The sequence below is a fragment of the Panthera tigris genome, chromosome D3, assembly GCF_018350195.1.
Source record: "Panthera tigris isolate Pti1 chromosome D3, P.tigris_Pti1_mat1.1, whole genome shotgun sequence".
NCBI classification, from domain to species: domain Eukaryota; kingdom Metazoa; phylum Chordata; class Mammalia; order Carnivora; family Felidae; genus Panthera; species Panthera tigris.
In genome coordinates this window covers 85,577,191-85,602,406 of record NC_056671.1, presented here as the reverse complement: position 1 = coordinate 85,602,406, position 25,216 = coordinate 85,577,191, and the positions used below count along the sequence as shown (strand labels likewise).

The following is a 25,216-nucleotide window of genomic DNA, read 5'->3' as shown; positions in this document are numbered from 1 at the left end:
GAAACAGCTTTTTTTGGTATACTATGTATAAAGTTCTTTTAAAGGCGCAGAAATGATCATCTTAAATGTTCCCATTTTATGCAGTTTAAGACGTGACAGCTCTATATTTTGCATACAAATGACGGTTGTGGATAATTACCCTGAGGAGTGCTGTCCCAAGGATAAATTCCATTAAGTTACCAAGATTGCTACTTTTGCTGAGTCTCTTTATCCTCACATGCAACTGATTGGACACCCACGGTATTTGTGCTTGAAGACCACGGAAAAGTTTAGGAAGCTTAATTATTTATGAAACATCTCACAAGTATCTCTCTGGGCAGTGGTAACCCCCCTCCAAAGCACCATCCATATGGCTCCAGTTTCTGGGTTAGCTGTGTCTGAAGACATTTCTTCTGTGCTTCTATCCGCTTCTCTGGGCTATCATCAGGGCTGGATCCATTCACTGTCTTTGGCTTGTTGTGCACTGAGGCTTCCTCCCTTGTCCACGTACAGCTGTCGTAGAGCTTTACTTCAGTTTGTCTCTCCCCTTCTCTGTCTCCCGTTTTGCTCCTGTGCCCTGCTTTTCTCCGTTGCTGAAATGTGAACCAGATCTTGACTCTGTGGGGCTCGACACCCTCCTGTGCCTGCCCATCTCACCGCCCACGGTCGGTGGGGCTGTAAGGTGACCAACCGTCTTACCATCTCCTCGGCTTGACTCTAAGCCCCTGACCTCCTCCTGCTCACCCCTGCGATTATCACAGTAACTAGACAGACCAACCTTCCTGCCTTTTCTTGGAGCATTTACCTTGTCTCTTGGGGTTGTAAATCTTTTTAAGAGCCCCATTGCTAGTTTGACACCCAAAGATAACCTGGGAGCCTCCTTTGAAATATAGCCATCAAGGAAGATAACGCCTCGTCTCCCAGTCTCTGTGGGAGAATAAAGCCTAATTTCCATGGGTGCCTTGCTCCAAGTTGTAAAATTACCTTCTGCCATGAAGATATGAGCAAGTTGACTTTTTCTTTGGTGAAGGTCAACTTTTTTCTGCTTTCTGTTCATTTTCTTGGTAGCATTCGTCACCAGGTTATTAAATATTTTACTTACTTGTTGTGTTTAGTTTTAGTTTCCTCCCACTAGATTATAAGCTCTTTGTGGATTTTTCTCTGCTTGTTCATAGCTATGCCCTTAATGTCTTAAACCAAGCCTTTACCTGGTTAACACTTAACATTTAAAAAAATGATGAATAAAGTAAGGAAGAAATGCAGAAAGGTGGATATATTCTTTTCTCTGGTAATTATCATCAACAAAAGTAAATGTGGATGGATTGAGTGGGAGTTTTAAGGGGAGAGGCAAAAGGACACAGACAATACCAGTGTCTTTCTACTCAGAAGTGAGCGATGGAATCAGGTGTTACCTGGTCAAGTGTGTTATTAGCTGCATCTCTGGAGCGAATCTTAACATAGGGCCGATTTTCACTTTGTCCAGGAACGGAGGGATGGTGCCACATTTCCCTACTACATATCTCAAAATTCACTTAGTTTTCCCCCTGGAAACACTGCTTTATCTCTGCCCTTTCAGTGAATTCATTTTCATAGAGATGATAATTATACATTAAGGTTTGGAAACAAAAATTAAACAGATTTCAAAGTAACTGAGGCTGAGTCTATGAACATTTTCTCATTAATCTTTCAATATTGTACCTGAATACTGAGTCCTGGGCCTGGTCCAAAGGAAGCATACAATAAATGATAATAATGCTGCTAACATAGGGAGAGTTAACCGATTTGCATTTTTTTTCTGAAGCAATTACGATATTTGCTTAAAAAAATACTTGAGAAGTCTTGAACACTTTTTCCTAGCTTCAGGATTTGAACTACACATGTAGCATGCCCATTTGGCCTCACACTTATGGATAAATATTTATTATTAATAATGGCCATAGTGAATCTCATTGCAGGGTTAGCTAGCTCGGTATAGATGGGCTCCTGTGAAATTTATTCTCAAAAGCAGAAGTATCAACCAAAGCAATTGAAGGTGAGTTACCCTTCCAAGATGTGTAACCTGAGAACTGGATCAAGCCATAGATTTTATTTTCCTGACAAATTAGAAAACAAACTTACTCTCTGGCCGTAAAGCATGCTCCTCTTAGGATTTTGACTCATGAAAAATGTAATAAAGCAACTCCAACTTGTGACCTTAAAGTGAATTCTAATTTGGTCCTGACACTAATAAAGAGTTTACTGCGTTCTTAGGTCACCTACTGCACTGCTTTATAGCCTTTCAAATGGCATTTGGGGGCATTTACCAATGTGATAAGGACACAGAAAACGCGAGAAAAAAATTGAAGAAAACTAGTTTGCAGATATTGTCTAGAGTTGCCTAGCCAAATTGTTCTAAAATTTATTTCAGCTTTTAGTGTATTTTAATAATGACTTTGATAGCATTAAAAAATAAAAATTTATAAGTGATACCAAGTAGAATAGGATGCAGAAGGAGATTTAAACAGCATTGATCTTCAAAAATGTTCAGAAAGGCAGATGCGGGAAAAACCGTATTTAATAAGATTAGGTATAATCCGTGTAGCATAAAGCAAAAGAATGCGCAGAACACTATCTTCTACATCCGAGTTGGGAAGAAATTGGCTTCTAGTATGTATGATAAAATTATTCAGAAGCCAGGATTCTTATAAACTGAATAACAACTCAAGTGACATTGTGAAGGAGAAACAAACACAGTTAGGAATCAGTTAATTACATTGAAAATACAGCCCCTAAAAAGAATCCGAGAGTAAATCTTTCATAAAAGTCATCTCTGGCAAAGCTTGGTTAATTGCATGCGGCTTAGAAATCTAACAGGATGGTCCAGTGATTAAAGGGACAGATCTCGTATTCATGAAAAGTGACACCAAACAACTTTTTGCAACAGGATTATGATTACTTTGACATTTTCTCTGATTGCAGAAAAGCTATCTGATTTTAGATTACAAAGGCCTGAAACTTGAAAGTTTTTATTTCTTTGCTGCTAGGATTTGATATAAAAGTGGCTACAAAGGCTTGTTGTATTTAGGAAATACATCAGGCAGTTGTCTTTCTCAACTAGTAGGAAACAGAAGTGGAAATTATGATGATTTACTAAATCTTTTGGTATCGGGAGAGGATGAGTGTCGGGTGGTGAAGGCGGTGAATATCTTTGCACTAATCTCTTTACGTACGGATAGGTTCAGGAAAGGGGGAGAGAGTTTCAGAGACCAACAAATAAAACAGACTCATTTCTGAACCGTTTCTGATGAATTCACATAAGAACTTCCCAAATAATGAAATGGCATTGTTCTTTACCCTACATCAAGAATGGATAAAAAAAACAGGTAGCTATTGAAGGCAAAACACTGCTGGTTACCATTCACTCGGGGTTTACTCTGTGCCACAGTACCCATCACATCTAATTGTCAATGGCACTATAAGTTATTTCCTTTTTCAGATGAAAACAGTAAGACTAAAATACATGTAGGATAGTAGTTAGGAGTGCAGGAGTTCTGACTCACACCCGGGCTCTAACACTTGCCAATTATGGGCATCACAACCTCTCTGTGCCTTCATTTCATGACCTCTACAATGGGAATAATAAGCCTTCTAAGAGTTTTCTGAGAATTACTAGATTTAAATGAGCGCATCGTATAAAGCACAGCGCCAGAGGCACAGCAGTATTTGCTAAATATCAGCAGCCATCATTTAGACAGACTTAGTACTTTGCCTAGTCGCAGAGCTAACGATCAACTGAATTTTGGATTCCTGCATTTCCATTGGTCTACACTGCTTTACTTTCTTAGAAGACAAAGACCTCTCCTTGGAAATACGATTATGCCCAGCCCAAGTCAATATCATCTAGGCAACACAGATGTTCAATAAATTATTTAGACCTGAGTTGAACTGTACTTTCCCAGTTATGTTTTAGGTAGATTTTATCATCTGCTCCATACACTGAAACACCTCCCTGGATACAGCACATGGAAGATCCACAATCATCATCAGAGTGTATAAACAAAGCGTTGTGGGAACAGGAACACAGCGTTTCTAGCTCAGATGGGTTTATTCCACTTTCATATGGTTCAGCAGTGGACACGAGTAATTATTTTTCAGTCTTCCCACTCAGGTACATTCCTATAAATTCTAATCTTCCCGAAATTCCTAAATGAGAACTGGTCTCGAGGTTAATAATTTTTTTTTTTAGTTCTTACATCTGTATCCCTTAAACGATAATAATTGTTGCCCCTACCAATTGTTCAAATCTCTGAATCTCAATTTTCCTTGCTCATTCTGCAAGTGCCATTCAGTGCCTGCAAGTTCCTTATCTAAGGAGGCCTTGGTGACCTGCATTAAATCTAATTTGCCAGTGACCTCTGCCTCGCTATTTATAAACAAATTCAGTACAATTTAGTGAACCGCAGCTATGTTGTTAGAAGTAGTACATTTAAAGACAGGAGAATACAGCTCGAAGCAAATGGCAACAGGGAACTTAAACACAAAATCCTACTGCTTATTTCATAACATTTTTAGTGACACACTACAGAAAAATGCTTTTGGCTGCAGACATTAAGAGGCAGCTTTGTGATACATTCTGTCCAAGAAATTATAGTTATCAAAACAAGTCCTGCAGATGTCAATGCGATGTGCTTCCATAACAGAAAGCTCGAATGCACAAGAGACAAAGGTTATCAGACTGTAGACTTAAATATAATTCTCTGGTCTCTATTTTCTCTCCTTATAGAACTGGAGAAAGTCATAAAAATAAGGTGTGGGCTTATAAGCTAATAAGAGGGTGCATGCCTGGAAAACACAATAAGCAGACAGGACTTATTTAAACAATTCAATGAGATTTCCTATGTGGGATATTCTCAGGTACTACATGTTTCGAGCATCTAAATCTGTTGAAACTGAAAGATTCAAAAGGGAAATTAACACAAAATCTGTTACTGCATTTTGAATATGTGTATGTCATAAAATTAGATTAATGTATTTCTTTGTAAAATGAAATCCTCCCAAGAAGCCAGCCCAGAAAGTAGAACAGGATGAGGTTTTAGTTACATTATTTTAAAGATATTTTAAGGTCACTTTCTCTCTTTCAAAATACACGGTCGGCAACAACCTCTATATTATGTGCAAGGCATCATCTTGTATTATTGAGGAATCAACTATTTCCCGTCAGGAAATTTTCCAAATAATTGAAGTTCACATCCTTCACTGAAACTATTTTCATACATTTCAACCTCAGACCAGCACCTCTTAGGTTTCCAGTTTACTCCGGTAACTATCTCAGTTCTAACATGTTTGAACTCCATCAAGACCACAAGTCCACAGTTACTCCTACCCTGTTTTCAAACTCAGTCACCTCCCTGACGCCCTCAGTCCCCTCCGTATCTAGTTTAACTTCTACCGTCAACCACTGCAACTCTTGGGCACACAAGCCCATTTCCCTGACTCTCCCCCTTGCCTCCTCACATTGACCTGCCAAAGCAAGACAGGAAAATGCATACATTTTTTTTTAACATTTATTTATTTTTGAGAGACAGAGAGACAGAGCAGGAGCAGGGGAGGGGGAGAGAGGGAGATACAGAATCTGAAGCAGGCTCCAGGCTCTGAGCTGTTTGTTAGCACAGAGCCTGATGCAGGGCTTGAACTCACAAACCGCGAGACCATGACCCGAGCGGAAGTCGGACACTCAACCGACTGAGCCACCCAGGCACCCCAAAATGCATACATTTCCAAACATTGTAGATAAAGAGAAAGAGAGAAAAGAGAAGACCACACACGTACACAATATTACTAATGAGAAGAGACGTGTATACAAATAAAAGGAAATCAGAATAAGCCATATAGTAATGATAGCTAACACTGACAAGCACTTACTAAGATCCAGTCACCATGTTAGGTGATTGACCATTTTACTCCTTTCTAAAATTATCTGGAAGATGTCAAGGCCAAGGTTTATGGAAGGAAAGGCACTTTCTTCCAAACACATCACTAGAACATGGGGAGTCAGCATTTGAACCCAGGCACTTAAGGCCAGAGGCTGTGGACTTGCCTGGTCAGATACAAAGAAATCTGAAATTCAAAGGGAGAGTACTCCCTTTAATTTGATTTGAAAATCAAATTACCTGAATGCATTCAGGGAGATACATAAAGGCTGAGTGGCCATGAAGTTTATAAACAAAATATACCTCAAAAATGTACTAAGCTAAGATGGTTTCAAAAGCAACACGAACATAAGATTTCATTTGCTATTTAAGTTGCTTTAAAGCTTAAAAACAGAAACACTTAAAAACAAGACATTCTTTTTACGAGCATTGACAATATCCTGATGCCAAACTCTGTCTAGGAAAGTACAGGAAATTCACAGACCTGTTTCAAATGGTGAACATCCTATGTGCCACAGAACACTGAAATAAAAAGTTTATGAAGATAATGTTTCAATATGCCCAGCTGGGATTGACTCTTGAAATATAAAGATGAAGATATTAACTACTATTTGTCAAATCATTCATATGTTCCAAGCCTAGTTCTTTTGATATTAAATCTTTATTACAAACCCACGATGTCAAATTGCCATTGGCCGTCTCATTTCCCAAGGAGGAAGCAGAGCATTGGGAGGATCTGAGCTCAGATAGTCTGGCTCCAGAGTATGTTCTTGACCATGGCTTTGCAGGGAATATATTAATACAGCTCATCCTGTTAATCGTTTAAGGGAAAAGAGCCATGTAGTTATATTGATGGCTGCCAACCTTGAATGAATGGACATATTTTAAGAATATAACTTAGCTATCAGAAACACAGCAGAGTATAACCCCGTAATAGGATAAAATGAAAAACTGGGGCCATATTTCTCAAAGTAAATGTTTATAAATATAACAATGAGAAAAAATGGCAGTTTGCCAAAGAATATAGTGTAATTTATATAAATTTCAAGAGTATATAAAATAATAAACCATGATTTCTAGAAATAAATATAAACACCGTAAAAGTATAAATCACAAATGTTTAGTAAATGAAATATGCAAACCATTATAATAAAATTTGGGGGACTGTATAATCATAACAAAAGCACATATCACATATTTACACTGCATTTCATTCATTTATTTCTAAGTTGGTTGACACGCTCACAGGTGATTGTAATACTATTATTTATATTATCTATGTATGATATTTTAATAATACATAAAATAAGAAAATCAGTGCCTACTAACCAGACAACTGTTAGAGTACAAAGATATAAAAGGAACATTTTTCATCTCTGAGATTTCCTCACCAAGGCAAAGTCATTGATGTGAATTTTCGGTACTTTATGCTTTATCGCACTGATATATTTGTGTATGTATGTGCGTGTGTGTGTATATGTGTGTGTGTGTTTACATACATGTTCAAAATGTTGGGCTCACTTTCTGGCACACTTTGCAAACTGATCTGCATCTTTTCAAGTCAATGGGCTCAAATTTACATCATCAGCTTTAATTGCTGTAAATTATCTTTTTTTTTTAAATCAATGACAAACTGGTGAACAGTTCATTATTTTTTCTATTTTATAAAAAGCGCTGCAGTGATTGTTTTTATACATAGATGTATCTATGTTCCAACTTTTACCCATGGTGCTTATGATGTTGGTCATCTTTGATGGTATGTCCCTGTTTCAAAGGTTGCACGTGGCAATCCGGAGAGGCACTCTGGCTCATTTTGATAAATTCCTGGGCTAGTGGTGCCACGATCATGACGGTGGTGTCATGGCAGGGAAATGGCAGCCAGGTCAGCCGTGGACTGACACAGGAGCTGAGCTCAGACCAGGAAGTCTTCTTAGTCATTTTCTTTGCTGGCATTTGCATGTTGTTTCCTTAATCACTTCTTAAGTGATTCCAGTTGTGTTTCCATAACTTGTGGAAGCCAAGGTACTTTCTCTTGCCCCTGCAGCCGCAACGGTGAAGATGCTCACATATTCCATGTTCATTACAAGATGAACAAAGTCTCCCTGGTCCAACTGACTCCTCTGGAAAACTTTCTCTTTATTTTAGCTTTTTGTGGCACCTCCTGTGTCTTTCTTATAAGCTGAGCTGTGCATTTAAGTGTTACATTGGGGCACCGGGTGGCTCGGTCGGTTAGGTGCCCGATTTTGGTTCAGGTCATGATCTCACAGTTGGTGAGTTTGAGCCCCGCGTCAGGCTCTGCGCTGACAGCTCAGAGCCTGGAGCCTGCTTCAGATTCTGTGTCTCTCTCTGCCCCTCCCCTGCTTGTGTTTTCTCTCTCTCTCTCTCTCTCTCTCAAAAATAAGTATACATTGAAAACTAAATATTATGTTTTATTTAGTACTTATTTCTAAGTATTTTTAATACATAAAGCCAGCCTTATTTTTCAGACAGAAAGCTTATATCCCTTTGATAATCAGAAAGAAAAAAAGAAATCTGAGGCTTAAAAAGAAAGAACTTTAATTTGCCCCATTTGTGTTCAAAACAAAGTCCAAACTCTCGAACTCTTCTCAGATATTTCTACTCTTCTTCCTCTGCTCCCAAACCTACTTAAAAACATGGCTGAATTTCATCATTTCTAATTTGCATTTATATACAGAATTCTTTTTTTCTCTCCACCTACTTGTTTTAACCCATTCAAAGCCTTTCACAAATGGCATATTTTTTTTTAAGCCCGATTTGAAAGAGCTGGGTGCTAGGACCGGACTGGCATCGTAAATGATCACAGACTTGTGGTTTAAAACAACAGAAATGTGTTTTCTCACAGTTGAGAGAGGCTGAGGAAGAACCTAGGACATGCTTGATCCCTGGTTTCTGGTCCTGTTAGCAATCCCGGCATTCCCCGCATTGCTTGGTCGTGGGTGCGTCTTTTGAATCTCTGCCTTTGTCTCCGCATGACCTGCTTCTGTGTTTCCTCTGTATCTCTGTAGCCAAATCTTACTCTCTTTTCTCTAATAAAAACACCTGTCATTTGGATGTAGCACCAACTCTAACCGAGTATGACCTCACCTTGACATGGTCATGTCTGCAAACACACTATCTCCAAGTAAAGTAACAAGAGCTGGAACCTGAACATATCTCTTTGGGGGACACAACTGAACCTATTACAAGCTCTTTTTATTATATCATCCTGTTTTTATGCTACCAGAGCATTTTGTATTAATACTCTTCCTAACATGTTTATAGTAAATCTTTTACAAATGTATGGATATACAAGGGACAAGTTGGTAAAAATAAATTCAGTCTTGAGGTGTATTGCACTATTGAATATTAATCGTTTAAAACATTTTCTAGAAAGCTGAAACAAAAAAAAAACTTACATATTTTTGTTAGTTTACTGAGTGGCCACTTTAAGAAACATACTCTGTTTTTAAGTCCTTATTCAACATTTCAAATTAAAAGGTTTTTTTTCCTACATAAAAATATTCAAACCGTTTTTCTGCTTCAAAGATTTCAAAAAGTCTGGCACCCAATTATAGATGGTTTGATTTCTTAGAAAAGAACAGTTCTGTATAACAGAGTAGCATATGGTACAATTTTAGAGTGACACATCAAAGGTAATATTCTTTATGTAAATCCTGAAAACAAAGCCAGACCACATTTTCTTAATGTACAGGAATAAGGAATGACAATGACACCTCCTTCTCTGACTCTTTTCCAGCTGACACTCTATGTTAATTGTTCATAAAACTTGAAAGGTATTTTGTCAATTCTTGCATAGACAGTAATTAGTTCTAGAAGTACTTTCCAGGGGCGCCTGGGTGGCTCAGGCGGTTAAACGTCCGACTCTTCATTTCAGCTCAGGTCATGATCTCATGGTCTGGGAGATCGAGCCCCGCGTCTGGCTCTATGCTGACAGCATGCAACCTGCTCGGGATTCTCTCACTCTCTCCCTCTCTCTGTCACTCAAAATAAATAAATTAACTTAAAAAAAATTAAAGTACTTCTGGAGCCTGACTGACTTCTGGGGAAATCTCCTGGGTTGGCTCATAGAAGGGAGTTAGCTAGCTCTTCACTGTGTGAAATGACGGGCAGAAAGCCACACTGAGGCAGCAGGCAGGAAGGGCAGCACGCGGGGCGCGAGAATGGAGTGACCATGAGACAGAGTGTGGGCACAGCAGACGGCCCGTGAGCTGTAGCTCCTTCCACTGTCCACAGAGTTCAAAGGTAGGCATCTAAAGGGTGACCGGTCAAACTGAAAAAGCAAACCATTGGAATCGGGGCAGAAAGAGGTATTCTAGGAATTTGTATTAGATTTTATTCTCCAGACATCAGTTTCCAGAGTTTATCAGTCTTAACGAGCGAGTTAACCAGGATTCATCAGTATTGCACACATTACATTTAATGGCATACACTCCAATTAAATGTTAATTAGCTTATGCATTTTTCTTTCACAGTGAACCAATTCCTCTGTGTTTTCAGTGCCCTAAATCAGAGGACCTCTTTCAGGTTTGGTGTACTGGCCACATTCATCCTAAGACGAACTCACTTCAGGCATGATTTTGGTGGCTAGGCAGGGACTGCCTTCCACTGAATCTACAGACCATTTCACCCACCTGCATTACACATTAGTGCCTGGACAGTGCAGGGAATGAAGTCATAAAATGCTGGTCGGATCACTTCTGTCTCTGACTTGTTTATCACGCCAACGTTATAACACCATGCCCACATGTTACCGAATTAATTTAGCCTTTTTATGAGAGGGTGCAACTTAAGGTTTGGTATTTTTATTCAATGTGAGTCGACAAAGAACACTAAGAATTTAGTCCCATTACACTGTCAGTGCTACACAGCATTTCTCTCTCCCTAAAGAAATGACTTCAAAATCCCAACACATTTCAGATCACATAAGGCCACTAGATTCTGTTTTTTAATGATTTCTTCCAAATCTCTTAGCAGGATAGCTAAGGACCAGATGGTTATAAACCAGCCATTCTTTTCCACAGTGACTGAGTCAGCTAGAAATAGAAGTTGTTCCAAATTCATTCAAGTTGTCATTGGTATTGAACAATCAGTAAACAGAAATGTCTCCCATTATCCCCAAAGTAAATGGACTGATCATAAGATGTGCTGGGCTGACATCACTTGAAACTTAAAACTGAAGGATTATGTTTACCCACAGACCATGTAACTCTGAGCAGCAGCGGTTACTATTTTTCTAATACCACACCCAAATTTGACTTCTTAAATGCAATAAAATTGATTTTATCCTTTGTACTGGATATATACCAGCTGTTACTTTGAGTTCTATAAACTATGCTTTAACAATTTAAAGTCATATTTGACAATACAACTCAACAATTATCAAAACCTACTATGTGTTTTCCTGGCTTACTTCTATTAAATTAGGTTTATTGCCACAAATGTGGAAAGTTGTACAACCAGCAGTGAGTACCTGAAGTAACAGAACCTTTATATGGGGGACCTTCCCCTCATTCATGAGCATAAGTTGAACCCTTCCAAAATTAAATAATCTACATGGTTCAAAGGATCTCTTAATTGGGAAATAGAAATGCTTTTTAAAAATAAAAAAAAATACTTTTGGTGAAATCATATACACACATTGTATTTATTACATTGTATTTATAATATTGGGCTATATTTGTAGTGAGTTCCATTCATCTAACTCCAAAAACGGTATCTTTGTCTAGCATGTAAAGCTCTAACACAAAGGCATAAGTTTATTTCTGTTTACAGGTTCTGTGCCACAGGTGAGAACCAACATAGGTTTTGTAATTGTATATATAACAAAAGTGCTAATCAAAGTAAAGACTTCGATGCATGCCTATCACCTTTCATTTTGATTTGAAGAATAATTTTTGACTGTATCCTTTTTGAACTTATTTGTGGTAAGAAGGATTATGTGAAGTGTGAGAAGCAGAAAACCACAGAGAATCCTCTGGATTAAAAATGCTTTGTTAGGGGCGCCTGGGTGGCTCAATCGGTTGAGCGTCCGACTTCGGCTCAGGCCATGACCTCATGGCTTGTCAGTGCTGACAGCTCAGAGCCTGGAGCCTGCTTCAGATTCTGAGTCTCCCTCTCTCTCTGCCCCTCCCCCACTCATAGTCTCTCTCTCTCTCTCTCTCTCTCTCTCTCTCTCTCAAAAATAAACATTAAAAAAAACAAAAGCTTTGTTAAAACAATCAACAATAATAATGTAAGACCCAAATGTATCTTACTGACTAATACAAAAAGGTATGGGGAAAAGATGTTATTTTAGAAAATAAGATTCTCTTAGAAGTAAGGATATAGAATTTGGATAATATAATGTAGACAAACTGACATCCAGGTATTTTGGGTACAAAGTAATACTTATGCAAAATTTTTAAAAATTAATTATAAGTATATGGATATATGGGGACTTGGGATTTACTCAAATATTTTTCATTTTTAATATGGGGGAATTTATTCAATTCATGAATATTTCATTACATATTTTGGATGGAAGAAATTATAAAAATAACTTCATTATATTATGGATAAATTCAGTGCTTCAAATAATTATTTCGGAAATTAACCAGGTTGTTCAGACGCTAAATACAAGTCGCCTTAAATTAGTTGGAGATAAGTTTCCAGATTTCATATGCGGGCATACCACGTTTTAGTATGTTTCGCTTTACTAGCACTTTACGTGCTGAGCTGATGTCAAGGTGTTTACAAATGGAAGGTTCATGGCAACCCTACATCATAAAGTCTACTGACATCATCTTCCCAACAGCATTTGCTCATTTTGTGTCACATTTTGGTAATTCTGGCAACATTTCCCACTTTTTTGTGATACTGTATGTGTTATGGTAACTGTGATCAGTGATCTTTGATGATATTATTGTCATTGTTTTGGAATGGCGCAAACTGTGCCCATACCAGATGGCGAAATTAACTAACAAATGCTGTGTGTGTTTCTGACTGTTCCACTGTCCCCATCTCTCTCCTTCTCCTCAGGCCTCCTCATTCCCTGAGACACAACAATACTGAAATTCGGCCTATTAATACACCTAGAATGGCCCCTCAGTGTTCAAGTGAAAGCAGGAGTCACACATCTCTCATTTTAAATCAAAAGCTAGAAATGATTAAGCTTAGTGAGGAAAGTATATCAAAAGCTGAGACAGGCAGAAGTTGTGACATTAGCCATGTTGTGAATGCAAAGGAGAAGTTCTTGAGAGAAATTAAAAGTGCTACTCTTGTGAAGCCAGGGCTAATAAAATGTAACAGTCTTCTTGCTGATACAAAGAGAGTAGTGGCGGTCTGGACAGAAGATCAAACCAGCCATGACATTCCCTTCACCCAAAGCCAAATCCAGAGCAAGGCCCAACCTCTCTTCAGTTGTTTGCAGAGAGGTGAGGAAGCTGCAGAAGAAGTTTGAAGCTAGCAGAGGTTGGCGCGTAAGATTTAAAGGGAAGAAGCCATCTCTGTTATATAAAAATACAGGGTGAAACAGAAAGAGCTGATGTAGAGGCTGCAGCAAGTTATTTAGGAAACTGAGTTAAGATATTTCATGAAAGTGGTGGCATGAAACAACAGGTTTTCAGTATAGATGGAAACAGCCTTCCGTTGGAAGAAGACGGCATCTAGGATTTTCATAGCTAGAGAGGAAAAGTCAATGTTTGGCTTCAAAGCTTCAAGGGACGGGCTGACTTGTTAGGAACTAATGCAGGTGATGACTTTATGTTGAAGCCAGTGTTCACCTACCATTCTGAAAATCCTAGGAACTTAAGAATTATGCTAAATCTACTCTGCCCGTGCTCTGTAAATGGAATACCAAAGCCTGGATGATGGCACCTCTGTTTACAACATGGCTTCCTGAATACTTTAAGCCCACGGTTGAGACGTGCTGCTCAGAAAATAAGGTTTCTTTCAAAATATGACTGCTTGTTGACCATGCATCTGGTCACTCAAGAGCTGTGACCAAGATGTACAGCAAGAGGAATGCTGTTTTCATGCCTGCTAACACAACACCCATTCTACAGCTGATGGATCAAGGAGTAATTTCAGCTACAGCTGCCACCAATAGCTATTCCTCTGATGGATCTGGGCAAAGTCAACTGCACACCTCTGGAAAGCATCCACCATTCTAGATGCCAGTGAGAATATTCGTGATTCGTGGGAAGAGGCCAAAGTATGAACACCAACAGGACTTTGGAAGAAGTTGACTCCAACCCGTGTGGATGACCTTGAGGAGTTCAAGACGTCAGTGAAGGAAATGACTACCCATGTGGTGGACACAGCAAGAAAACTAGAATCAGAAGTGGAGCCTGAAGATGTGACTGGATTGCTACAATCTCATGGTAAAATTTCAATGGATGAGGAGTGACTGCGTACGTGTGACCAAGGAAAATGGTTTATTGATATGGAATCTGCTCCTGCTGAAGATGCTGTAAAGATTGTTGAAATGACATCAAAGATTGAGAATATTCCCCATAAACTTAGCTGATAAAGCAGACGCAGGTGTTGAGAGGACTGGCTCCAACTTTGAAAGAAGTTCTACTGTGGGTGACCTGCTATCAAACAGCATTGCTTGCTACAGAGAAATTGTTCATGAAAGGAAGAGTCGGTCGATGTGGCAAACTTCACTGTCTTATTTTAAGAAACTGCCACAGTCACCCCAACCTTCATCAACTACCACCCTGATCCGTCGACACTGAGGCTAGACGCTCCCTCAGCAAAAAGATTACTATACTTGCTGAAAGCTCAGATGATGGTCAGCATTTTTTGGCAAAGAAGTCTTTTTAAATTAAGGTATGTGCAATTTTTTTTTAATGTGAAAGGTTGCATTTTATTTGAGTATGTTGAAGGTATGTGCATTTTTTTAGCCATAATGCTATTGCGCACTAAATAGACTACAGTTTTAGTATAAACATAGCTTTTATATGCCCTGGGAAACTAAAAAATTCATTTGACTCACTTTATTGCAACATTCACTTTATTGTGGTGGTCTGGGACCAAACCCACAATATCCCTTAGGTATTCCTATACTGGCATAGTTGAGCTCTTTTCCCTTCTTTCTCTTTTCCTTAATGATGATAAGCAGAATCTCTTAGCCAGATACTGGGTTTCCAACATCTAAGCCATCTGCTCCTTCATTTAGTAGGCATTGACTTGAGAGTGAACATGTCCAAAAAAAAAAAACAAGGATCAAGGGGTCTCTTCAAGTAATAGGCAAGCTCCAGAAATTCTTATTTGTGTTCCACAACATTCTACTCATAGAGTTATTGCAGCAGGTCTGGTGGGCCATGGCAATTCACACACACAAACACACACACACAGCACAATGATCACTTACTCCCTCTCACGCTATCACAAACACACAACGATCTGTCATCTGGTAACTTAAACAATTTTCCCCATGGGGCTGCCAAATTAGTTTCAAAAAGTTGTTTTGAAAAAAAAATATCTCTTGGGAAAAGCTGAATGATAAATATATCGTTATCACAAAACTTACATACAAATTTTGCTCATTTATTACTTCATTAATGCAACACATTTGTATTAGCACTGTGATGCTGATGAGTCTAAGGTGAGAAGGAAAACATGGTCATGTCCTCATTGAGCTTAAATATGATGGAGAGATTGTGAACAGGGTAAGTGAAGGCCAAGGTCAGGGTGCTGTGGATGTGGAAAGCATAGGCACTGATGTGAAGGGCATGAGACACCAGTGCCAAAATGAAAGCACACATGGAAACGTCCAGGAGAAACGGTGCGCAGGGGGCATCGTAGGCTGGGGAGGGGCTCACGCAAGGAGTCCCTGTCAGAAGGAACAACACACACATGTGTCCCCTTGTCCATGTTTCTTTGTGTTCACAAAACATACAGAAGCTACATAGGCACACATTTAGGATTATTTTTGTTGTTTGTCATTACTGTTGTCAGTTACTTTTTACCGTATTACAATATACCAAACATTTTTTTCCCCTCCAAGTCCCCCCTAGCCTGTCATTAACTTAAAAATATATCACAGATGACCTTAGCGATAGTATAGAGATATTTTCTACTGCAAAGATTTTTGAGATAAGTATAGTAGTAATAAAAGTATTATAGAAAGATTCTGTGTAAACTTTGCCCACTTTCCCCCAATGGTAATATTTTGCAAAATTATAGTATAATATTGCAGCCAAGATAATGACATTGATTGTGCACTGATCTTATTCAGATTTCCCCAGTTCTACTTGTACTTACTTGTGTGTGTGTAAGTTCTGTACATAATTTGCCACCTGTGTGGGTGTGTTTATGCACCATTATAATCAGGATAACTGCTCAGTGCCAACGCAAGTTCATGTTACTTTTACGACCCTTCATTCCCTTGGGCCCCCACACCTCCGATCCCATTCTTAACCTCTGACAAGGACTCTGTTCTCCATTTCTAAAATGTGTCATTTCACAGATGTTACACAAATGGATTCACAAAATATGTAATCTTTTCGGATGGACGTTCTTTCGCTTGGTTGGCATAATTCACTCAAGACTCATCCAGGTTGCTGCATTTATCAATAGTGTGTTCCTTTTTGTTGCTGAGGGGTGTTTCATGGTGTGAATGCACCACAGTCTGTTAAAAGACTTCTGGCTTCTTTCCGGCTTTTGGCTATTGTGAGCAATGCTATTATGAATATTTTTTGTATGTGTATATGTATGTGCATGAACACAAATTTCCATTTTTTTCCCGAGATAAATGTCCAAGAAGGCAATTGCTGCATTGTGGAATCATTACATGGTTAATTTTATAAGAAGCTGCTCGCCATTTTCCGAAGTGGCTTTACCATTTTATAATCCTGCCAACAATGTATGAGGGATCTAGTTTCTCTGCATCCTCACAAACATTTGGTGGTGTTACTTTTTAAAAAAAAAAAAAACACAAACTTTTAGCCACTCTGACAGGGGCATAGTGATAGCTTATTGTGGTTTTATGGTTTTTGTTTTTTTCTCACTGTAGTTTTAATTTGCATTTCCCTAGTGACTAACTTACTTTAAACACTGGATGCATGCATTCACACCTTCACATGTTCATTTCATATAAATGGGATAGTTCTATGCTGGGTATTTTCTTCTTTTCCCTTTTTTGCTTGCGTTTTTCCCCATCTTCCTTTTCCAACCACTTCATTACTATCTCCTCTCACCCCAGGTAACACGTGTTAAAACACACACTATCTCTCTCATTGTTTCTTTTACAAATGCCATTATTCAGTACACACTTCTCTGATGACGTGTTTTGCTTGAGATACTAAAATTCATACAAGTGTCTTCAAGTTAATTGGCTTACTTAGAATTCGTCCTAGTGATTGCATAATATCTTGTGATGAGGGTATACCGCAATTCGTTCAAGTATTTTCTTGATAGCCATTCATTTGTTTCTGATTTTCTTGTAATTACACATAATTTGCTTAAACCTACGACCTCACGTACTGGTGCATATATTCATAGAGGATATGTTCCCAAAGAGGCTCACTGAGTCAAGGGTATGCATATTATTTAATAGCAGTTGTTGGTTTTCTCGAAAGAAAAAATCGAGGCAATTCACATTTTCAGTAGCCATCATGAGAATATACTTTTACATGCATTCGCATTAGAAATAAATCTGAGAGCTCCTTTTCATTTTGGCTTCAACCATATTGCTATTTTGATTTTCACATCTGTGACTGCTTTACCGTTGGGCTCTTTTTTTCCCCAAATAATTTTGCCATTTTATCAACAAACATGGACTACTGATCTTAATTAACATTGATCTAAAAAATAAAATCTGCTAGAAAAGATATTCAAATTCCCTGTTTATGTGTTTCAAGCAGTTTCTTTGTTTTCCACTGTCATGTGCCATGAAGTTAAGAAAATTTAATAAACTTGTGCCAAAGTTTCTTAAATACTTTCACTACCAGCAAGTGAAAGCCGTCAAGCAGACGGCTCTATCTACATACAAAAAAGTGATTTAAAAAACAAATAATTCAAATAAGTCATAATTTAAACTAGTTGAAAACTCCGTGCTAGGAATCCAAATAAAACCACTGTTTTAGTTTTACACTTGGATCTATCTTCAGCCTCGATGTCTGCAAATTCTTCTCCTGGATATTAAGGCCATTTCGTTCTAACGAAGGACCCTGCATTTGTCAAAACTCTTACATGAGCCATGAAACCACCACTGCCACAAAGAAAATACAAATAAAAATAATCTTAAAAAGCTTCCAGTGTCAGACTTGTGGGTTATGACTCTTGAGTCCGAATTTCAGAAACATAATTCGATATCATTCTTCACTGAAATAACAGACTTCAGCGTTGCCTAAGTATACACACAACATGGCCCAGTATAATTTCAAAAATGTAAAGCAGCACAAACATACAAACAATAGTGAAAATTATCTTTTATCTTTTCTGGAAAACCAATTTTCTGGTTGTTAGTTTCAATAGGAGACAAGAGCTAAGAGCTCAGAGAAAAGTGAACCGGTTAGACAGGGAACATGAAGGCACACACACTTTTAGATGTGAATAACGGCAAGGTTGGGACAGGTTCTGTTATAAAATGGAATTGATATCACCAGTTACCAGACTTCTATGCAATGCCAAAAGTCAATTTTAAATGATGAAATGAGTCCAGATGACGGGCGGAGAGAAGGACGGCAAAAGGGATTAAAAGCATCCAAGGAGAGAGAAACACTTTGATAAACCCCAGTTCACTTCAGCAAAACTGAGAGAAGCGTAGGTGAGGAGGTGTGAACCATTTTATTCGGACAAGGCGAATAAAGAATAAGAGAACCTGGTATGAATGACACCTAGAAACTTCATAAATCCAGAAGCTTTATTTCCTTTTCAACAAATAGTAAGGCTTCTACTAAAGACCTAACTATTACTTTAAATTCACGTCTTTTGAACCCTTACTGTCTTTTGCTTCCATCCACTGTAAAAGGAATGCACTCCTCCACTGAGCAAAATCTTTAAAAAGCTGTAATAAGCCAACTAATACGTTACTTAGCACAGGGATTTCAAAATGAAAAATACTGCAAGTTCGAACTATAAACTGCCTTGTGTCTCAATGATGTCAGAGTGCTTTATGAGCTGGGATGCTAAAATTCAATCTGAAATGTATTCCCCTGTAGTACTGAGAAGCCATGAAAGCAACCAATTGCTCAAAGTTCTGTTCTGGAATGTCTGGGGACTTCGGCTGTGCTCTGCCACACTTTCGTGGCAGCGCAATTATTTTCCCACCGAGTGCCTACAGCCGCACCCGGCAAGAACCAGAGTACGAGTCGCAAGCTTGCCCTGACAACGGCTCCCAGGCACCGTTTACTTAATTCTTCAAGCTCGCATGGAAACCTCCAGAGTCCTCTGACCACCTGGGAGCAAAATCCAGACACAGACAGATGACAAACAAGCACCCAAAACATCTGTAGAAATCAATATGTTGAGCTTCCTCCTAAAGTCTTCTACAGCCCAGTCTTACCACAATACGCCTTCCTAGTCAGTGGTGTAACTTCATCCATCTGGGCCATTGTCTCGGGCGCAGTTCAATTTCCACAAACTGTAGACAGAGGCTGCAATTGCTTACCTGACTCACAGGCAAATGTCTTCGACGTTTCATCATGAAAGATAATTGCTACTGCATGCTTCTTTGTCTCTCGAGGCAGTCTGGTTATATTTTTGATGTTGTGCAGTTCAGTTACCTTGAAAGAAAAATATTTTTCACTTAGTGTACAATGGAGGCTGTATACCAGAGTGCTGAAACAGAATAATCCGTTATTACTCTCTTAAACCAATCTCCACTGAATATTTGTACTCATTTCCAAAGAACTGTAGCCAAAAACAATACAGAATGAAAAACAAAACAAAACAAAAGATGGCTTCTCTTCTGCCCTCAGTTTGGATCTTTGCTGAATTTCATAACTCCGTGAAAGCAAGGACTCTGTCTTCTTATGAAAATTGTATCTTCTGCCAACAATAGCTGGTGTGGCATATAGAAGATTCTCAGTAAATTTCTGTTAAACACTGATTGGATTTAATAACTCACCTCTCTCCTAACTCTCAACCATGGTGCAGGTTCCTGGTAAGACCATAGTGACGATGCAAATGGCACCCGTCAACTGGTAGAAAAAGTGGCTTGAAAATTTGAGGTCCTTAAATATAAGCAATGGGCTCGCTTCCCTGAAAAATGCACCTGGTGTTCATAACTTCATGTACCCACTGCTCCCTCACCACATTCTCTCATTAAGGCCCACCCACGATTCATGCACCCAAGTTAGCAATTCCTTATTCATTTGGCAATGAGTAAACATTAAACACACTTATTTACTCTGGCTCCAAACTTTTTATGGAGCACAAGGTCTTCTGCTACAACTTGTGCACCTTTTATTTTTCTCCACAGTCCACAGAAATGGGAAATGTCTATTCTCCCAATTGCTCTGCAGACACATGGCAATAATACTGTTGTATGAGGTAAATTTTTTAATTTGCTTCTCAGCATGCTGCATGTTGTTACTTCTTCTAACACAAAGGTCTGACAGGTTTGTTCTCATTTTCACTTAGTTCAAATATTGAAAAATTTCCCTCGAGGTTCCTTATTTGACCCATGTATCGATTAGAAGTGTGTCATTTAACTCCATACATCTTAGGATTCTCCAGCTATCTTGCCATTATCGATTTTTAGTTTATTGATTGATTGATCGATTTTTTGATTTTTAGTTTAACTCCACTGTGATCTGAAAGCAGATATTGTACAATTTCTATTCTTTTAAATTTGTTCAGGTACGATTGGTGGCCCTGAATGTGGTGTCCTTTGGTGAATGTCCTGTGAGAGCTGGGAAGAATGTGTTCTGCTGTTTGATGATACTGTCTGTAGATGTCTATTATATCTAGTCGACTGATGGTGCTGTTGAGTTTAACTCTGTCCTTACTGAATTTCTGCCTGCTGGATCTGTCCATTTGTGATGGAGGGATATTGAAGACTCCAACTATGATAGTCGATGCATCTATTTCTCTTTGTAGTTCTATCAACTTTTGCCTCTGTTGTTAGGTGCACCCGCATTAAAGATCTTTATGTCTTCTTGTAGGATTGACCAATTTACAATATGTAATGACCTTCTTTATTCCTGATAACTTTCCTTTTGAAGTCTTCTTTGTCTGAAATTAAAAAACTACCTCCCCTTTTCAAATTAATGTTAGCACGGTATATTTTAACGAAATTTTTAATTATATTTTTTACTAATGTTAGCCTGCTATATTTTTCTATACCCATTTACTGTTAATCTATGTGTGTCTTTATATTTAAGGTGGGTTCCTTTTTGAAAACATGTTGTTAGATCTTGTTTTTGGATCCACTCTGACAATCTCTGTCTTTTAATTGGTGCATTTAGGGGCGCCTGGGTGGCTCAGCTGGTTGAGCATGTGACTCTTGATTTTGGCTCAGGTCATGATCCCGGGGTCATGGGATCGAGCCCCACATCAGGTTCCATGCTGAGCGTGATGCCTGCTGGAGAGTCTTTCTCTCTCTGCCCCTTTCCCCCTGCTTGCATGTGCTTGCTCTTTTTCAAATAAATAAGTAAGTAAGTAAATAAATAAATAAATAAATAAATAAATGAAATAAAATTGGTGCATTTAGACTGTTGGTGTTTAAAGTGCTCATTGATGTAGTTGTACCATCTACCATATTTGCTGCTGCTTTCTCTTTGTTGCCCTCGTTCTTTTTTCCTATTTTTGTCTTGTACTCTTTTTCTGCATTTTATTATTTTAATTGTGCATTTTATATGTTCCATTTTTTCTCCGTTCTTATAATTTTGTCTTCATAGCCAGACATGTGTGTTGGGTAAAAAAAAGTAGGCCGTGGCTGGCCTGGTGGTGAGGTGTGTGGTGGGGGGGGGGGGGGGGGGCGGGGCAAGCATTCGCTAGTTCTAGGGTAAGGTCTCAGTTGTTTGTTTGTTTTTTTTAAGGTCTCGGTTTTGGACTTAACAGGTGGACTTCACAAGTGGGTCTCAGTCCTTCCCGCCTTAGGTGGGAAGGGATGGCTGGAGTGGACAGGAGTTGGGTATTGCCCTTGTCTTTGAGAAGGGTACCAGCTTTGACTTGCTTGATCCATGTTCAGTGCTTGTTTTTTTAATCACACATGCTTTAATCACAAATGCAGGATGTTGCTGAAAAGATTTAATTCCATCCATGACTCGCAACGTCATCCTAGAAGCACTAGCCTAGCAATCACCACCTAGTGTCTGAGGTGGAGAAAAACGTACAGATATATTTCACGTATTTTTAAATTTTTAGTCCTCCAATTTTGAAGATGCTACCTTTGATGCTGATGAGGACATGGTAGCAACAAAATAATTAAAAGCATCAATTCAAGACCAAAAATTGTACCCATGCCATGGAGACTAATGTCTGTGAAATAAAACTGTGAGGAAAGCCTGGTTATTTGCCATGTTCCCTTCTAAAATCTGTAGTGACCTAGACTCAGCCTCATAAAATAACAAACCCATTTCTCAGGGTTGCTGTGTAGGCTGTCCAGGGGAGCCTTTTTATTCTCTGTCCCAATGATTTTACAGTTCTGTCACACTGCTGAAAAGTTCATTTTAAGGCATCTTTTTTAGATGTTTGTTTTTCTATTTGTAATTATTCTCATTAACATTAACATGCAAAATTGGGGCGCCTGGGTGGCTCAGTCAGTTAAGCGTCTGACTTCGGCTCAGGTCATGATCTCACAGTCTGTGAGTTCGAGCCCCGCGTTGGGCTCTGTGCTGGGAGCCTGGAGCCTGCTTCGGATTCTGTGTCTCCCTCTCTCCCTGCCCCTTCCCCACTCATGCTCTGTTTCTCTCTGTCTCTCTGTCTCTCAAAAAAATAAATAAACATTGAGAAAATAAAAAAAAAATTAACATGCAAAATTAAAATCGGTAAAATAAGTGATTTTAAGCAAAATAACTGAAAAAAGATTTGCTTCATATACATGCACATACACAAATATACATATACTATGTATGTTTTTTTATATCTACTTATATATCTATGTATCTGAAAATACTCATTTCCTCTTCCAAGAAAGAAAAATTAGACACCAATATCTCACAGTTTCAGAGGATCAATACCTTGGGGGGAAGAGTAAAAATGTTTTTATTAGAACAATGACTCACATATTATATTTAAAGTACCTTAAAGCATATTCTCAAGTAAAGTTAAATTCTTGGATTTTTAAATGATTTGTTAAGTGACTCAAATTTTAACTTGATTTTTATCCTAACTTAGCAAATTGAAGTTACGTTTGAAAAAGATTATTTTCAAGTGCTATTAATTTTAAGTAAACAAAGGATCTTACCCAAATTAAGCAGAATCTAAAAGCAATGAAGATTATGTGTTGTGCAAAAATTCATGCAATTTCTGACAGGTGAACTTAAAAGTTATACGCTGCTATATAAGCTATATCATGTGTAATATCTAGTTGTACAAAACAGTATCATACAAGCATTTACTATTCTGCTCAAGGGTTATCCCCAAATATTTTCCTCACAAATATAAAAGAATATTAGAACAGACATCCTGAGTTCCATCTTTTTTGCCCTCTCATAGCAAAAATCAACAAAACCAATTAATGGATAGCTTAGCAAAATGCAGCCAGCACTGGGGATTCTCCAACTTCTGTGCCTTAGGCAATCTGACAGATGATGTAGGGTGAACACTGTGTTTGCTCTTCTGTAAAATTTACATTTAGAAATTTAGAAATGTAGACAACCTCCTTAAGCAGACATTGCTACGGAGGTTTCCAGAATAGTGCAAGGCTCTTTGTTGCTGACCAAGACTGTGATGCCATGCATTTCAGCATGTGCTCTAAGACATTAAAGACAGGCCAGGAGAGCAAAATATTCATGAAGGGGATAAAATTCTGCTTCTCAGGTTGTCTTGGTTAGGAAATGCAAGTATTATACTAAATTATAAAATGTTACAGAATCGTACCAGAAGGCTTTCTAAGAAGTTTTCGTATCTCCAGAATTGTTCCTTTAAAATTTTTTTAAAAAAATGTTTATTTATTCTTGAGAGAGAGAGACAGAGAGACAGAGCACGAGCAGGGGAGGGGCAGAGAGAAAGAGACACAGAATCCAGAGCAGGCTCCAAGCTCTGATCTGTCAGCACAGAGCCCAGTGGGGGGCTTGAACTCACGAACTTGGAGATCATGACCTGAGCCAAAGTCAGACGATTAACCAGCTGAGCCACCCAGGCACCCCCAGAACTGTTCCTTTTTAATAAAAATAAATCTTAAAAAATATTTTTGAATCATAACAATTCAGGTCAAGATCTAATATATCTGAATCCCCTATCTTTACATCTCCCTCTTGGCACTGTATGGATTTACCATTCAGTGGGAACTTGGTATTTTCTGAGATAAAAACTACTTTTAAAATAATATTTTTTTAATTTTTAAAAATAAAAATGTTTTTATTAGTCTAAAACCTGTCAATGTGACATAAAAATAATCAACACATTAAAATTGTGAAATTCTAGAGCATTTCAATAATATACATCAATAAATTATTGCATCATTTAACAATATATATTTCTAAATACTGTTTATTCACATGGCTATAGAAGTACAAAATACAATTAAAGTTTAATAAAAGAGTTAATTACTTCAAATAAATATGAAATTAGCAGAATTTAATGGAAGGAAAGTTACTTCAAAAGGATTCAGGCAGTTCAGGTCTAAGTCCTGACTTAGGATGTCATAAATGACATGGTCAACAATTTAAAGGTGTTATTAAGTGATACAATTAAAACCCAAATATAAACATACATAAGTGGTGACTTTGCTAATCGGAGCTATTTCATTTTCATGTCAAGGAGTAATCCCTAAGGAATTCACAGTGATTGAGTCAGAAGGTTCAAAGATGAAACACATAACTTTTTTCTGTAGGAAAAAATTACTTTTAATTTTCTGTAGAAAAAAAATTACACTTAATTTCTGTAGGAAAAAATTTATATTTTGAGTTGATTTTTGTGTATGGTGTAGAAAAGAATTCAATTTCATTCCTTTGCATGTGGATATCCAGTTTTCCTAGCATTTATTAAAGACACTGTCCTTTCCCCCTTGTGTGTTCTTGGCATTCTTCTTGAAACATAGTTGACCAGGTACCCGTTATTATATACATATATATATATACACACATATATGTGTGAGTATATGTATTTCTGGGCTCTCTCTGTTCTGTTCTACTGGTCTATGTGTCTGCTTCTATGCCATTACCACACTGTTGTAATTACTACAGCTTTTAATTACCATATTTTCTAAT

At 38.1% G+C, this 25,216-nt stretch overlaps 1 protein-coding gene across 1 annotated transcript in view; it reads right to left on the bottom strand.

Annotated features, from left to right (window-relative positions):
- The window catches only part of DOK6 (docking protein 6), a 355,992-nt gene that overhangs the window by 201,177 nt on the left and 129,599 nt on the right, over positions 1-25,216 (bottom strand). The window contains exon 3 of the mRNA XM_042962800.1: positions 19,507-19,621. Coding sequence (XP_042818734.1) covers positions 19,507-19,621 — 115 coding nt within the window. The remainder of the gene's footprint in view (positions 1-19,506; positions 19,622-25,216) is intronic.